At 42.9% G+C, this 17,494-nt stretch overlaps 1 protein-coding gene across 13 annotated transcripts in view; it reads left to right on the top strand.

The window, feature by feature from the left end:
* MYCBP2 (MYC binding protein 2) overlaps positions 1-17,494 on the top strand; it is a 256,943-nt gene that overhangs the window by 229,482 nt on the left and 9,967 nt on the right. For all 13 annotated transcript variants that reach the window (XM_044284706.1, XM_044284710.1, XM_044284705.1 and 10 more), the window contains 10 exons: positions 1,141-1,301; positions 2,902-3,058; positions 3,206-3,430; positions 5,450-5,515; positions 5,643-5,882; positions 5,982-6,071; positions 12,816-12,896; positions 13,504-13,770; positions 14,937-15,220; positions 15,468-15,564. In XM_044284706.1, the coding sequence (XP_044140641.1) occupies positions 1,141-1,301; positions 2,902-3,058; positions 3,206-3,430; positions 5,450-5,515; positions 5,643-5,882; positions 5,982-6,071; positions 12,816-12,896; positions 13,504-13,770; positions 14,937-15,220; positions 15,468-15,564 (1,668 nt within the window). The remainder of the gene's footprint in view (positions 1-1,140; positions 1,302-2,901; positions 3,059-3,205; positions 3,431-5,449; positions 5,516-5,642; positions 5,883-5,981; positions 6,072-12,815; positions 12,897-13,503; positions 13,771-14,936; positions 15,221-15,467; positions 15,565-17,494) is intronic.

The following is a 17,494-nucleotide window of genomic DNA, read 5'->3' as shown; positions in this document are numbered from 1 at the left end:
TCTGGAGCGTAATAATATTACAGGCTATAGCTACTAGAGAGAGATCGTTGATCCAGGGATTTATTCTGATTGCCTGATTGGAGTCGGGAAGGAATTTTTATTCCCCTAAAGTGAGGAAAATTGGCTTCTACCTCACAGGTTTTTTTTGCCTTCCTCTGGATCAACTTGCAGGATGACAGGCCGAACTGGATAGACAAATGTCTTTTTTTGACCTTATGTACTATGTTACTATGAATTTATTTCAACATTCGGCATGTCATCTGACAGTTTATTTTCCTCAGTGAATACAATGGAGAAAAAAATATTTAACAGCTTTGCTTTCTCCTCGTTGCTCTCTGCGACTCCCCCCTCATTACTCTTTAACGGGCCAACACCTTCAGATTTATACTTTTTAACACTTATATAATTGAAGAACACTTTAGGGTTAGTTTTACTCTCTTGGGCAATTAATCTCTCAGTCTCTAGTTTGGCCGCTTTTATTTGTTTTTTACATGTTCTATTTTTTTCCTTATAGTTTTTCGGTGCTTCCGTGCTACCTTCCCGTTTGTGTTTTATATGCTTTCTTTTTGTCATTTATTGCTTTCTTTACAGTTCTGTTTATCCACATTGGTTTCTTTTTGTTCCTTAACCTTTTATTCCCATACGGTATGTATCTCTCACAATTAGATTTTAGGATGCTTTTAAAGATATCCCATTTTGTGGCTGTATTTTTATTTTTGAGGACTTTGTCCCAGTTGGTTAGGCCTATGGCCTCTCTTAGTTGGCTAAATTTAGCTTTTTTGAAGTTTGGCATTTTTGTTCCTCCCTGTAGAAACGCTCTTTTGAATGATAATTGGAAGGTTATTACTTTGTGGTCACTATTTCCCAGGTGTCCCCCAACCTGCACGTCTGTTGTTCTGTCAGGCCTATTGGTTAATACTAAGTCCAGTATGGCCGTCCCTCTAGTCGGGTCCTGAACCAGTTGGGAGAGGTAATGTGAAAATAGAGGTAGGAGAGGTAATGTCGTAATTGTGAAAATAAAATTCTCGACTACGAGAGTAGTTATGTCATCTGACAGTTTATATGGAGCACTATGATTGATTATATTGAATTGGTTGCATTAGTATTAGAGACTAACATTTTCTTGATTTCTATATTTAGGAAAAAGACACTAGAGTGTGCGAGCATCCACTTTCAGACATAGTGATTGCTGGAGAAGCAGCACACCCATTGCCTGACACATTTCATCGTCTTCTTCAAACCATTTCTGATTTAATGATGTCTCTTCCTGGAGGAAGTGCTTTACAGCAGATGGCACTAAGGTGACTGCAGAACTGCTGGATTAATTCTAATATAATTGTAAATGGTCAGAATGTAGAAATAGTGTTGTACTGGGGTGCCTTGAGCCCACCAGTAAAATTCATTTTAGGGACCCACTATAAAGCTACAATAGAATAGACCCATACAGTGGCAGCAGCAAGACGCTACAATATGATTATAGGGGCCCATGCAGTGACTTAAAGGGGGCAGGTCCATTGGGAAAGAGGGCATAGCTAGCCTGACTGTATACCTAAAAGTCCTCTCAGCCAATGTGTCTAATAATAAAATGGGTTCTTTGTGGTTTTTTATATAAACATAAGATGGTTTAGATGTTCTGTGCTGCTTATTTATATCTTGTGTAGTCAGTCCACTGTGCCATGTGCCACTTGTAAAAGGGTTGAGGGACTAGGGGTCCAGCAGGGGATTCACCTGTACCCCTATGGGCCAGTCCGAGCCTGAATAGATACCTGCTGTGCCTAATAGTCAGTAACCAGGTGTAGAATAACTTAATTGGATTGTCTGCATTTTTTTTATATTGATGACCTATCCTCAGGATAGATCTTTAATATCAGATCAGTGGGGGTCCGACTCCTGGCTCCTCTGCCAATCAGCTGCCGCCTTTTCACGGTTTACCTGCTCACCGTCACAACTGCAGCGGTGAGCAGATGTAATTACAACTGCTCCATCCGCATTCACTTCTATGTCCTATTCTTTGTCCTATTCACTTGAACGGGAAGGAGTTGTCCCATTGAAGTGAATGGGAAGGCTTAGATGTAATTACACTGCTCATCGCTGCAGTTGTGATGGCAAGCAGGTAAAAAGTGGAGAGAAGGCAGCGCTCATATGAGCAATGTGTTCTCTTCAAAAAGATGATTGGCTGGGGTGCCGGGGGTCCTGAGCATATGTCATCAATATAAAAAGGGGATAACCCCTGTAATTTATCCCTTTTTTTTTTTTTTTTTTTTTTTTTTTCTTGCCTGTGTAGCACCAACATATTCCTCAGTGTTGGACAGATGTTATCACCACTGTCTGTCCCCAGTGGAGCTCAGAGTCTAGGGCTGATTCACACGACCTTGATCGGCCCAGGAAACACGGTCCATGTATCAGCTGCTCTCCCAGGCCCGCCACGGCTCTCCTGACCTGAACTGACTGTATCCTAGTGTTTTATGATGCAGTCAGTTCATATGTGTTCACTAGTCTGTTGTACTGTACTTACATGATGGGAGTACAGTACAATAGACCCAGGATCAAATAAGAGTGACAGCACCATAAATATGTATGATGTAGTCAGTTTGGGTCAGGGGAACCGCAGTAGGTCTGGGAGATGCAGCCGAAATACAGGCAGTGTTTCAGAGGCTGATCAAGGTCATGTGAATCAGCCCTAAATTCCCTATCAGTATGTCTTTTTGGAGGGTGGGAGGAAACCAGAGCGCCCAGAGGAAACCTATACAGACATGGGAACAACATACAAATTCCATGCATTTGTCTTCCTTGGTCTTCATGTTTAAGAACAGGCCTATGGCTAATATGAATGTATTCATGAACTTTGTTTTGGTGCATAAAGCGTTCCTTTCAAAAACAAATTTATTTATTTATTTTCAGATGTTGGAGTCTTAAGTTTAAGCAGTCTGATCACCAGTTTCTTCACCAGAGCAATGTATTTCACCACATCAACAATATCCTTTCCAAGTCTGATGATGGAGATAGTGAGGAGAGTTTCAACATTAGCGTGCAGTCTGGCTTTGAAGCAATGAACCAGGTTACTGTCCAGTGTTGTGTTCTGTGATGTATGTTTTGTATTACCAGTGTTGGTCCTATCCATTCGTACAATGGTTTATTTCATTTCAGACTCCAGCATTGTTTTATTCTAGTTGATGTAACTTAGTTTTGTTTCTTTTTTTTCCAGGAACTTTGTTTGGTTACAGCCCTTAAAGACATGACTAGTGTTGTGGACATTAAGACTTCTAGCAGACCTGCAATGATTGGAAGCTTAACAGACGGGTCCACTGAAACGTTTTGGGAGTCCGGAGATGAGGATAAAAATAAAACCAAAAGCATCACAATAAATTGCGTGAAAGGCATAAATGCACGCTATGTATCAGTCCATGTAGACAACTCTCGTGACTTAGGGGTATATATCAGTTTACTATATCTTTCATTATTTATTTTTTTTGCCTACTTTTGTCAGTGTAGTCGAAAATATAAAATAATCTTACCATCCTTAAAACTACAAAAGTGACACAGATGAAAAATTATAACTGTTTGCAGATTAATGTACACACAACCAATTTCAGCAATGGTCACTGCTAAGATAGCTGAGGGTAACCCAAATTCAGAATGCAGTACACTAATTAAATCACACAGGTACCTTGCTTAATACATAACTTTTAATTACAGTTTGACTAAAATTGTCCTAGTGATTATTATTATACACACTTATATAGCGCTACTAATTCTGCAGCGCTTTACAGACATTATCATCCAACTGTCCCCAATGCGGGTCACAATCTAAGGTCCCTATCAGTATGTCTTTGGAGTGTGAGAGGAAACCGGAGTACCCGGAGGAAACCGGAGTACACGGAGGAAACCCACGCAAACACGGGGAGAACATACAAACTCCATGCAGATGTTGTCCTTGGTCGGATTCGAACCTAGGACCCCAGCGCTGCAAGGCACAAGTGCTAACCACTGAGCCACCGTGCTGCCCACATTGATAGGTGTACATATTAAAATTGTGCAAAACCACATTAATCTGCAGAGTCACTAGAGACTAGGGATGGGGGGCTATGATACTGGGTCTCTTACATCCATAGTGTCCTATGCTAGCTAACTGTCCCTCCTTGTTCCTGCGCTGCGAGAGTGACTGCCCAGCTTAGTCAACTGCTAAGGGAGGGATACTAATGTTAAACAATGATAGGGTGTATGCAGTAAGTCCTTAGTACATAGGTAAGTAAGGGACACAAATGTCAATACCCCAAATTGTTCACAAATTGCCCCAAAGCGTTTTGTTTGTTACACGCCAACTCATCAGGGGACTCACTAGTTCATAAGTGCCTCATTGTAAAGACAAAAAATATCACATTTAATTTGCCCACATCCAGGTTGGCAATGGTCGGTCGCCCCAATCCTGGATTTATATTGTATTCAGTACATGGTCATACAAACACAAACGACGCTAGAATACATTAACATTAGCTTAATGATTCAAACCTCAAAAAAGCCGCGAGATACTTAGCTCTCCTCCTCATATGTGGGTGGACACAGAGTGGAATCGGCCTCCTGCGTGTGGCAGCGGTCTTGTGGTTTTGCACAATTTTAATATAGACACTTATCAATATGGCAATTTTAGTCAAACTTTAATTAACTTATGTATTAAGCAAGGTACCTGTGTGATTTAATTAGTGTAGTATGTTTTCAGTTTAGAATAAAAATCTATTACCTGGGAGCTATTACTATATTATCTTATGGCTTTTTTATTTCTGTTTTATGTGAATATCTAGGACAGTTCGGGTCATGAAAACATGGATGTCTAAATTGTCTGCCACATGAATGCTTAAAGCATAACTATTGTTTCATACAACACATAAAGTGATCAGTGGTAGACCAGATGACTCCTCTGAGTATTAAAATGAAGGGTTTGCAGAGCCCTACTTAGGTCAAGTTCACACTTCAGTTATTTGGTCAGTTATTTCCATCAGTTATTGTGAGCCAAATCCAGTAGTGAAGCCTACTCAGAGATAAGGTATAATGGAAAGATTACCCACACCTTATAACAATAACTGATGGAAAAAAACTGATCAAATAACTGAAGCGTGAACTTGGCTTTAGTGGCTCCCATCAGCCTCTCCTGGAAGATATTCAGACGAGCTATAAGTTGTAATGATGTCTTCCTGTCCTTCCTTTCTCTTACCTATGCTAGAAATATGAAACGTGGCTTCTGATAGCTTGTAAGGAGACTGTGCTGAGTGCCTACAGTTACAATGAACTGGCCACTTCTGTAGATCGGAGGAATGTTTGTAAAGGCATTGTACTAGTATGAGCCTTTTTATCCTAATAGGATTGCTATATGAAATCCATCTCATTGTGACGGTGAAACCAGGAAAGATTATGAGCTGCATGTTAATGTCATTATTTTTGCATCATTTTTCAGAATAAAGTCACATCAATGACATTTTTGTGTGGCAAGAGCGTGGAAGACCTGTGTAGGGTTAAACAGGTAAATGTCTAGCAGCAGTCTTTTTGTTTTATTACTAATTTCTTCTTTAAAAAGAACAAATAGGTTGAGCAAATGCAAAGGGCCTGGGTGTTGTGTGGTAACATTGCCCTTTCTTCCATACTACAAGGCTGACTTAGATTCCAGGCACATTGGATGGGTGACAAGTGAACTGCCTGGTGGGGATAATCACATTCTGAAGATTGAGATGAAAGGCCCTGAGAACACGCTGAGAGTGCGGCAAGTTAAAGTGCTCGGGTGGAAAGATGGGGAATCTATCAAAATAGCCGGTCAAATTTCTGCCAGTGTGGCTCAGCAGAGGAACTGTGAGTCCGAGACCCTGCGGGTGTTCAGACTGATAACTTCACAGGTTTGTGTTCTGAGGAAAACATAATGCTTTTTTCTATATCCTTTTTTAATTGTAAAATCATCTATCTGACATACACAACATCCCCCCCCAATCCCACAGGTATTTGGCAAGTTGATATCTGGAGATGCTGAACCTACGCCTGAGCAAGAGGAAAAAGCTCTCTTGTCCTCACCCGAAGGAGAAGAAAAGGTACAGGGGCTACTATATTTTTATAGTTAAATGACATGAGAGAAATACACATTTTCTCCAAATACATCTGTTTTTTGGGCTATGTTAACTTAGGGTACTTTCACACTTGCGTTTTTCTTTTCCGGCATAGAGTTCCGTCCTAGGGGCTCTATACCGGAAAATAACTGATCAGTTTTATCCCCATGCATTCTGAATGGAGAGCAATCCGTTCATGACTTCTTCAGTTCAGTCTTTTTGACTGATCAGGCCAAAGATAAAACCGCAGCATGCTACGGTTTTATCTCCGGCCCCAAAAAACTGAAGACTTGCCTGAATGCCAGATCCGGCATTTTTTTTGCATAGGAATGTATTGGTGCCGGATCAGCCATTCGGAATGCCGGAACCATCCTTCCGGAAAAATAAATGCCGGATCCGTTTTTTCCGGATCCTGATCAGTCCTATAAATGCCATCAGTTGGCATGCGTTTTGCGACGGAACTGCCTGCCGGATCACTCTGCCGCAATTGTGAAAGTAGCCTTAGGATTTTGTCCATCTTTTTGGACTTCAACTGTCAACCACAGCTTTCTGTACCTGTTGAAAAGATAATACTCAGTTGCTCCCTGCACCTCCATTCTGGCTCTCTGGTCCTTGATTTCCTTAAGCAGTCTTCCAGCCTCCTTTCTGTAAACTTCCAGATGGTTGGTGTCATGTACATGGCTGCTGTCCCATAAACATCCGGACGGACAGGGTCATGTGCCCCACTGCAGCAAATCGCTGGTCTCAACAGTGATGTGCTTCCAAGCAGCACGTTACCCAGTTTTGACATGCTGCTTGGAGACATATCACTGCTGAGACCCAATAATTCGCTGCAGTGGGGCACATGACCCTGTCCGTCCGGATGTTTATGGGACAGAGATTGGACGACTACTGAAGGGAGCAGGTGAGTATCAATTTGCAGGAGCAGCAAGCAGAGGGAAAAAAAAAAAAGCTGGATAACCCCTTTAAAGCTTGGGGTAGACAGCAAATAAAATGTTGCACAATTGTTTGCTATTGGTATGGCTATACTGCATGGTCATTATTGGTCAGCAGTTGTCAATCTTATGGCCATGACATCTGAGGGATTATCTGAAAGTCTTTTGCTTGGCATCTGTGAACTACATTTGCCTAAACCATTGCAATAAATTCAAATGCTTGCACCATGGATTGAGTGCATGAGATTTTCCAATGGCTTTTCATTACAACAATGAATGTCTGCTTATACAACTGCTTACATGTCTCCCATCAGCCACTTGTAGAGGCCACAATGCTCCAGTGAGTGCAATGACCTCCTCACAGCATACAAAGCACAGTGCCATACATTGTATAGTGGTTGTTCTTGGTTTTGAAACCCAGACCCATTCACTTGAATGGGGCTAAGCAGGACGTAAGCCGTGTAGCCAATGAATGTGATGTCGGTGGCCTAGGGAGTGCCACATTGCTCACCCGTGTCACAGCTGATCGGTTGGCGTTTCGGGTGTCGGACCCACACTGAGCTGACATTGATGACCTATCCTGAGGATATCTGATTGATGCTTGTCCTTAAGTTCACAGATTTATTTATTTTTTAACTTTTCTTTGATGTCCTATAGCATGTAAAACCCATTTACAAAAATGAGGCAAATAAGATTCCAATAGTGCAGCATTTTTCCAGTTGGAAGCCATTTTGCTCTCAAACTACATAGTACGAATACCAATAAATTATTCACAAACAGTACAAAAATAACTTCCTATGCAATCATTAAATCCATTAGAAGATAATTATTACCAATTAAACTATCATAGATATGTATATAAAAAAAATAATAATAATTCACACGGAAAGGACAATGCATGTAAAGAGAAACACCTAGTGGATACATAATGTAATAGCAGTGAATGCCTGTACAAGAAGAAACAAATCTGAGGCTTATTGAGACAAAATGTCAAAGACCAGAATACAGCAATACAAGCATCTTGCAAAAAAGAAAAAAAAATCCAACTTTATACAGTGGAGAAAATAAACTTACCATCAAGTGGCCCTCTAAATCGCACATTTTGCCAGAAAACTTGTCATATAAGCAAACTCATGTATCCCTCATAAACAATAGGCTGCTTTTGTTGTGGGGTTGTATCTATGGATTTTAATGGTGTGCCAAAGTGGAACAATTGTTTTATGTCTTATTTCTCATGAATGACAGCACTGCAGGTATATGCCCAGCTGCCACTACGAGACGCTAGAAAAAAAAAAAAAGAACCAGTTTTAGTTTAGCCTCTATCTGCAGGTCTTGCTGCTGTTTAACTTATATATTTTTTTTTTTCTCCCCCCTCGGACACTGCAGGTTTCATCCTGCGACAGGCAGGTCTTTATCATGGGTCTCCACTTTTTTAATACCTCCTGTGTGCACGTACATTGGTGTATTCAGGAGAGAGATAAGGAGACAGCGGCACTCACCAATTCCAAGATAAAACGTCCAGTTTATTAGGCTTCTATAAAATAGGGTACAGGCAGGTCTATGCACATAAGTCAAATGGAGGTACGGCTATAGCGGTTTCACGCTAAGGCTCCTTTCACACCTGCGTTCAGGTGTCCGCTCGTGAGCTCCGTTTGAAGGGGCTCACAAGCGGCCCTGAACGCAGCCGTCTGGCCCTAATGCATTCTCAGTGGAGGCGGATCCACTGAGAATGCATCCGCCTGCCAGCGCTCAGCCTCCGCTCAGTGAGCGGACACCCGAACGCTGCAAGCAGCGTTCGGGTGTCCGCCTGGCCGTGCGGAGGCGAGCTGATCCGTTCCGACTTACAATGTAAGTCAATGGGGACGGATCCGCTTGAAGATGACACCATATGGCTCAATCTTCAAGCGGATCCGTCCCCCATTGACTTTCAATGTAAAGTCTGAACGGATCCGCTCAGGCTACTTTCACACTTTTTCTAAGTTATAATGCAGACGGATCCGTTCTGAACGGAGCCACCGTCTGCATTAATATGAGCGGATCCGTTCAGAACGGATCCGATCGAACGCTAGTGTGAAAGTAGCCTAAGCGCTTCATAATGCCTTTCATGTACATTGGTACCTTGTCGGTCATCTAGTCTCCCCCTTTTACTGTGTCCACAGTGGAATTCTGGTGAAATCCCAGCATTAGTCTCCGGGCCCTTCCCTACGTCTCTCCCCGGGGACTCCACTCTTAGTCTCCTTCTGTACTTTAGTCCCCAGCTTCTGCATGAACAAGGCCACTGTGATCCCCAGTCTGTCCCTAGGGCCCCTGGAGCTTTTTAGTTAAAAATTTCTCTTCCCCTCATGGTCACTTCTCCCAGGGAGCCTTTTGACTGCCTGCTCTTTTCTTCACAGCTCTGCTCTGTCCCCGACATCCAGCTATCTCAGGCCTCCAATGGTGCCTCACTTTTGGCTGGGCCTTCTGCTTGAGGTCCAGGCCCTGTTTTTCTTCCCAACTTTTTCCTTGGTGCCTTCTCTGCTTCCATCAGTCCCTGGGAGGTATCTGCTTGCATGCCAATCTTCTACAAAAGCAGGCTTTCTCTGTAGGAAGGAGTCTTTGCCTGCTTTTTGGTCCAACACCACCTCTGAAGAGCCTTGCAGCTGCCGAAGCACCTCTTTTGGCGACACAGTATCTGGGTGGTCCAGTAGGGTAGCCCACATGTCCTCTTCTAGGGGAGACTCCCACAAAAAAAAAAAAACACTCACAAAAGTGTCTTGCGCCTAAACCCTCCAGGATGCCTCGGGCCTCTCCATCTTTGAGTTGGTTCCTGAGGAACAGACTCTACTTCCAGAAACAGGTTCCATAAGCGACCCAGAGTTTCTCCTTATAGATCCTACTCTTCCCCAGCATCCTTGGGTCACTCCCAGGACAGGGCTACAGCTGGCGATCTCACCTCTCCTAAGGTTATCTCCGCTGCTTTGGGTGACACCTGACTCTGATTCCAAATCTGAGAAGAGCACAAGGCTCTTTCTTCTTCCCCCTTCTCCATCGAATCTCAAAATGGTCTGTTCCTCCTCAGGTGGATCCACAATTAGCTCGCCTAGCCAAGGCCACCACCCTCCCTTTGGCTGATGCTGCTTCTCACTCTGACCCCTATAAGATCATTACCTGCCCAAGTCTGCTTTTATTGCAGTTGGCTTGGCTATCCGCCTTGCTTTTGCTGCCTCCTGAGTTTCTAAAGCCTGTATCCTTTGGGCCAAAGAGCTTCTTCAGAACTTGCTGCACATCTGTCTCTCTCTCTCTGTCTCTGTCGCTCTCTCTGTCTCTCTCTCTCTCTCTCTCTCTCTCTCCCCCTTGTGTCTCAACTGCTCCAAACTTCTATTATGTTTCCCTTGAGCCTGCTCATTGAGCAGGCAGGGTAACAACCAATTCTCTGGCAATTTGCTGTGCGGTATTGCTCTGCTTCTTGGAAGTGGACGCGGCATCTAAAAGGCGCTCGTATATCTCCCCTTCCTGAGTGAAAAGCTTTGAAGAGCTGCTCTCTTACCTCAGAACCATCCCCACTGCCAGTTCTCTTCGGCAGCATGTGCCCAGCGGTTTTGTTTCTTTTTTGGGGACCCTTCATCCCATCAGGACAAAAAGTGTTCCCATCCATCTTTTAAGGCCAAACCCTCCTGGCACACCTGCCCTATGCCTTCCAAGCCCCTTCCCACCAAATTCTCTTCTGCACGAAGGTTTTTGCCCACTTGAGTAATTTCCTTGAGTGGGGGATCGCCTTCTGTCCTTTCTGGACACCTGGTTCACAAGCATGGAAAATCCTGGAGGTGGTGTGGTCAGGATACAAAATAGAATTCCCTGTCCTTCTCTCCAGCAAGGTTATTCTTGAAAGCTCCACCTCGGTCACATCTTGAGCAGCTGCCTATTTTCAAGCCATTCTCTGTGCACACAAGGATTTATTGTACCCTTGCCTCTTTCAGAACATTTTCAGAGGTTCTACCCCAACCTCTTCATAGTTCCCAAGAAGGAGAGCTCTCTCTGCCTCCCTGTTTTAGACCTGAGGACCCTCAATCGTTTGTCCAGGTCTGACAATTTTGTATTTAATTTCTCAGATGAGTTACATCCCTGGGAAAGGGGACAGTTTCCGTCATCCACCAACATCCGAAACGCCTATTTACGTTCCCATTGTCGAGTCTGTTCAGTGGTTTCTTTAGTTCGTGGACGGTTCTTATAATTTTCAGTTCATAGCAAGGTCTGGGCTCCTCAGCCATGTTACCATACCTGGACTATGTCCTGGTGAAGGCTTCATTGGGCAATCTTGCTAGCCTTCACATCACCCTGGAAATATTTTCCATGTCGTGGTTGACAATCCACCCAGACAAGTCCTCTCTTTACCCCAGCCAGTGAATGGAATTTGCTGGTGTCCAGTCAGGTGTGTCTCCCCTCTGCAGGCCATCTCCTGTGCCCATCTGTGTGTATGTATAAATCCTGGGCAGGATGCTTTGCGTCTTCAAAGCTGCAAGAAGCTTCCCGCACTCTGCAGTGGGCAGAGAAGAATGTCCCTATCCATTCAGCCGTTCACATACCTGGAATCGACAGCTGGGCAGCTGACCTTCTCTGCTGAAAATCCCGATGCGGGTGAGTAGTCCCTCCATCCAGAGGTTTTTCTCCAGCTGTGTCGTCGTTGGGGTATCCCAGACACGGACCTCTTCACCTCCTGTCTGAACCACATCCCATGGACCCAGATTTCTTTCTTTTTGTAGTTACCTCCCTATTTGTAGGGTTTCTGAAATGAAGGCCCTATCCTGGAGGTCTCCTTTTCTGATCATCAGGACAAGGTGGTCTTCTGACCTGTCCCTTCGTTTCTTCCCAAGTTGTTCTCCCTTCAAATGAATAAAGACATTGTGCAGCCCTCTTTTTGTCCTAACCCCTCTCACCCCCAAGAGTGGTCTCTTCACCGTCTAAATGTTGTCTGGGTGATCAGAATTTATCTGGTGCTGACGTAATCCCTCATTCAGACTTTTTGTAGTTCCAGAGGACCCACACAGGGACCTGCAAAGCGTTCATCTCCCATTTGATTCAGTCAGCCATTATGGAAACCTACCTGGCTAAGGGCCGAAATCCTGTTTCGGGTGACCGCTCATTCTACTCACATGATTGGTGCTTCCTGTGTGGTTCGGGCATCAGGCTTCTGCTTCCCAGGTCTGCAAAGCTGGCACCTGGACCTCTGTCCATACCTTTTCCAGATTTTACCAGATTCATTCATTGGCATCTGACTATGCCATTTTGGGTCACAAGGTTCTCCAGTCGGCAGTGCATTAGATTATTTGTGTGGCTGTTTCACCCCGTTGGTGACTGCTGTGTCCCCCCAATGTCATTCACTAGAAAACTGGATTTTTGTACTTGCCCTAAAATCTTTTTAATTAGATGCATTGGGGGACACAGATCCTTGTCCCCAGGCTGTTGGTTCTTTTTGGTTCTTTTCCCAGCTTCTGGACATGTTAGTGCTTGTTGTTTTTGTTTTGTTTTATAGTTCGCTTCTCTCCTACTGCTTTTGTACGAACAGGTTAGTCCAGTGTCTGGGCAGAGGCTATAGCCCACCTGGGCGGAGCAAACTTTTTTTTTTTTTCTTGTTTGCCTTCTAGTGGCAGCTGGGCATATACTCTGCTTGCTGTGTAGAAACACATTGTTTGCATGATATAGTCAATTTAGTTAGAAAACTAATGAGCAGTACATTCATCTCAGTTATATTGTTTTTCCATATGGCCACCACCATATTATGTTAATGTTTTTTTTATTTTCTATTTTATTTTTTAAGGCAACCTCCGATGCTGACCTTAAAGAACATATGGTTGGCATTATCTTCAGCAGAAGTAAACTCACCAACTTACAAAAGCAGGTATACATACTTTACTTTTCATAGAAGTTGGCATATTGTTTTTGTCTTTTCCCAGTTAAATACGTAAAGCAATGTGAGTAATACCTAGCTATCTTTTTATGATGTTTTACAAGCAGATCTAATATGTACCAGTTTATGTATAGGTGGTATAGTATGTAAAGAATTAGAATGTGTTCGGTCAGTAATGGCATATATCATATGGCGTTACAGAAGCATTGAGTTATATTTACAAATCTATTGGTGCATGTGTTTACAGCAGGTCTTTATGCCATCAAATTTAACCTCTTGGCTTATTTTGGATAATAAATTTGGTGCATGACTATATGATTTTGTTTAACTTCATTCCAAGTATTGGTTGGCTTGGTTTGAGACATAATTTTAGGCCAGAATTGTGGCACCTCACATTAATAGACCATGCGCCTGTCCAATAAGCCACACCCCGCTGTCGGGCGAGGAGCAGATAATGTCTCTAAACCTAGTTGTGCCACATTTTGCCATTATTTATGCCACATTAGTTAATGTGGTCCACTGTGTTCAATAAGCATAGCATTATTGTTTTGTTTCCCCACAAAAACTTCAACATTAACTCATGTAATTCTGTTTGTAGGTGTGTGCCCACATAGTACAAGCTATCAGAATGGAGGCAACACGTGTGCGTGAAGAGTGGGAGCATGCCATCTCCAGCAAGGAAAATGCAAACTCTCAACCAAATGATGAAGATGCCTCCTCTGATGCATACTGCTTTGAGCTTCTTTCCATGGTGCTTGCATTAAGTGGATCTAATGTTGGCAGGCAGTATTTGGCTCAACAGCTGACATTACTGCAAGATCTTTTCCATCTTTTGCACACAGCATCTCCAAGAGTGCAGCGACAAGTGAGTGTTTAACTGCTCTCTGGCCCAATTAAGATAACATTTTATGTTATGTTTTGCTGTGAGTGGTGTCCTAAGTTGGGATAGTTTGTGTCATCCATACAAATAATGCACTCACCTTTCCTTCATTCAGCGGTTGCACCAAGAATGAAACAAATTTCTGGTGTCTCCGTATACTACACAATTTGGCTTAGTTTGGTTATTTCTAGACATTATACAGTATGAAGAACGATGGATCCATGAGATCTTATCATGGGTATAGCACATTCCATGAATAGAAAATCCAAAACTGATGTTCGCAAAGCAAGAAATATGGGAGGAGATTAAGTGCCATATAAATGAATCGCATCCTCTGCCAGTCCTTGTGCATAGAATGAATTCTTTGCCAGCTCATTGCTGCCATAGATTTTAGTCACCATTTACACCAGAAAGATGGCATATGATAATACATCTGCTAGAGCCAATGGCCCCACACCACACCATGCTCCTTTTTCTTTTTTTTTTTTTTAAGTGCCGGGGGTGGCATAAAATGATAAATCTCCCCCATGGTTTCCTGTCTTGGTACATAGCATACAGTCACTTAACACCTTAGTACTGCATGTGTTTTGGACAGGAAAACTATTAGACCGTGAATCATGTGGTCTAACAGGCAAATGCTGATGGCAGGCCTTTTTTTAGGCACCCAGCTGCCATAGCAGAATATTGGTCCCCATATTTGTGTTGTAGTAGGGAAGATGGCTGACAAAGGGATCACTAGCTATGGACTGTGGCACCTAAGGGGTTAACACAATCATGGACCAACTTTAATGGCCTCGATTAAATTCCGAGGCTATTAGTGACATAACAATGTTCTTCTGGACCAGAACCAGAAAAGGCACACATTGGAAGCCCCTGAAAGGCCACATGCAGTATTTTTTTTATTTTTTTATTTATTTATTTTTTTTTAACTATATACCTTCTTTACAAATTGGCATAGTCTATTACACTGTTCCATGCTGCAAAAGAATGTATACAGATGGTCTCCATCGGGTGAATGGTTGTCAATGTGTACACTCTCGCATTTCTTGGCGTTTACACCAAAAATTGGCTTAAAATGGTATGTGAACATAGCCTAACAGGGTATTTATATTTGCTAAAGTAATATGCACTGTTCTTGGTCTCATTCACAGGTAACCTCATTGCTTCGTCGTGTCTTACCTGAAGTGACTCCATCTCGTCTTGCAAGTATCATAGGAGTAAAGTCCCTTCCACCCGCTGACATCAGCGATATCATCCACTCTACCGAGAAAGGAGACTGGAACAAGCTTGGCATCTTGGATATGTTCCTGGGTTGCATTGCTAAGGCACTTACAGTTCAACTGAAGGCTAAGGGGACCCCAATTACTGGCACAGCAGGAATGAGTGCTGGGAAAGGGGTCACAACTGTCACATTACCAATGATTTTTAACTCCAGGTACAGTCTAATGCTTTGCCTCCTTCCAGATGTGTTTTTATTTATCTGGGTGATATTAGAGACCCACCCTAGATGGGTTAGTGAACAGTTTTAATGATCTTGGGACATGTGCTTCTCTAATAACCTACTCAATATTTATATTTGATTAATTCTGTATCTAAGAACATTTTTAAATCCATGAGAATCATGGGGTTTACAATGAGATGTCTTGTGTACAATTTAAGTCATTATAATTTGTTTTTTGCAGTTACTTACGGAGAGGTGAAAGTCACTGGTGGATGAAGGGCTCAACTCCAACTCAGATTTCAGAAATCATTATTAAATTAATCAAAGACATGGCAGCTGTAAGTTATAAACAATTTGGCTTCATAAATATGTGTTGGAGATTTCTACTCACTAGAATCTCCAGCCCTGTCAGAAGCAGTTTAGGCAGGACTTCCACAGCCATTTTTGTTAGGGCGCCTGTTAAAGGGATTGTCCAACCTTGGAGCCAACAACCCCTATGCTATACTGTTCCTGGCTGCTTCTGATCCCTGCGGGATGTAGCGACTGGGTCTCGTGACCGCTGCATCCAATCACAAACCTCAGTGGTTTGAGCTTTACGTCACAGCAATGACATACTGTTTAAGTCTCTGTGCTATTTCGTAGCAGTGATGTACCGTTTAAACCTCTGAGAACAGAACAGCAATGGGAGTGTCAATAGGTGAATGATCTTCTTTATGTTAAGGTCTACCTTTTTATAGCATAAAGTTTGTCAGCTCCAAGGCTGGACAACTCTGTTAAGCTCTAATCTCATATACAAAGACCAATGCATATAAAGACAAGGCCTAGAACAGGGGTGGCCAACCCGCGGCTCGCGAGCGCGCACAACTGCCACCAATGAATGGGTGGCTAATTAAAGCAGGAGGAGGAACCGGGAGGGAATAAACTGCTGCGCCGTCTGAGCTAGTGAGCTTGGTGAATAGCAGCAACCTCCTCCTCCTGAGTGTCCTGTCCTCAGCCCCGGAGTCGGTGTGCATTAGTGCACTGAGCAGCCAGCATAGCAGGTACTCACAAGAGTAGCCTGCCTCAAAATAGAGGCAGGCAAAAAACATATGCATCAGACAGCTAGTAGGATTGGGGTTAATGTGACTCATTAACCCCAATCTTGCCACTGCCATGTTTTAAACATGATGGGGGTCATTTATTTTTAATGTCAGGCTGGGCACATGCCTTTTGGACTAGACCCCATGTGCCTAACATTATTAGTAAGTGATCCCCAAAGTACCATCTCACATAATTTGTTTGAAACCCCCGCCGGTGACAGATAAAGCAACAAGTCAAATTGAGATGATTCTTACTGACACACGTTAGGATACTTTCACACTTGCGTTTTTGCTGGATCCGGCAGGGCTTCCGTTACTGATAATACAACAGTCTGCATCCGGTTGAACAGATCTGGTTGTATTATCTTTAACATATTTTTAACATAGCAAGGATGGATCTGTCATGAACTCCATTAAAAGTCAATGGAGGACGGATCCGTTTTCTATTGTGGCAGATTGTGTCAGTGAAAACAGATCCGTCCCCATTGACTTGCATTGTGGGTCTTGGAAACCAACAGAATGGAATGCATTTTGGAGCATTCCGTTCTGTTCAGTTCAGTTTTGTCCCCATTGACAATGAATGGGGACAAAACTGAAGCGTTTTTTTGGGGGGGGATTTGAGACCCTATAATGGAACTAAATACCGGAAAACTTTAACGCTAGTGTGAAAGTACCCTTAAAGAATTGCCTCGAGTAGCAACGGCTGAACACAAGCCAGATTTGAAACACATTGTGAAAAACAAAGATTGCCAGAAGTCTCACTAACGCGGTCTACATTACAGGTAGGAAAGGTGGTTTAAATGCACTTTTAAATGTTTGAAAACTCCATTGCAGTAATACGGTCGTGTGCACGCATATTTGTGTAAAGGTATACCTTGTGGCTCCTGGCAGTCATACGTTTTTTTTTTCTGGCTCTTTGTGTCTGTAAGGTTGGCCACCCCTGGCCTAGAAGCTTTGCCCAGTAAGAGAGGAAAAAGTGTCTAAATTCACACTCAGAGTAAAACATAGTCTGGTCGGTTGTACCATATTTGACCGGTCCATCAAAAAACGAGTTAATTTGCCTTTTAACTTTTTTTTTTACTATTTGGTGTGATATTAAACTTTTTTTTTTTTTTGGGCTGAAAATAAATAAATAAAAAAAAGTGTATTAAATCAGACAACGCATGTTCATATATATTCATGCAGATTC

This window comes from Bufo gargarizans, chromosome 3, assembly GCF_014858855.1.
Source record: "Bufo gargarizans isolate SCDJY-AF-19 chromosome 3, ASM1485885v1, whole genome shotgun sequence".
NCBI lineage: Eukaryota > Metazoa > Chordata > Amphibia > Anura > Bufonidae > Bufo > Bufo gargarizans.
This window is presented reverse-complemented; position numbering and strand designations above follow the sequence as displayed.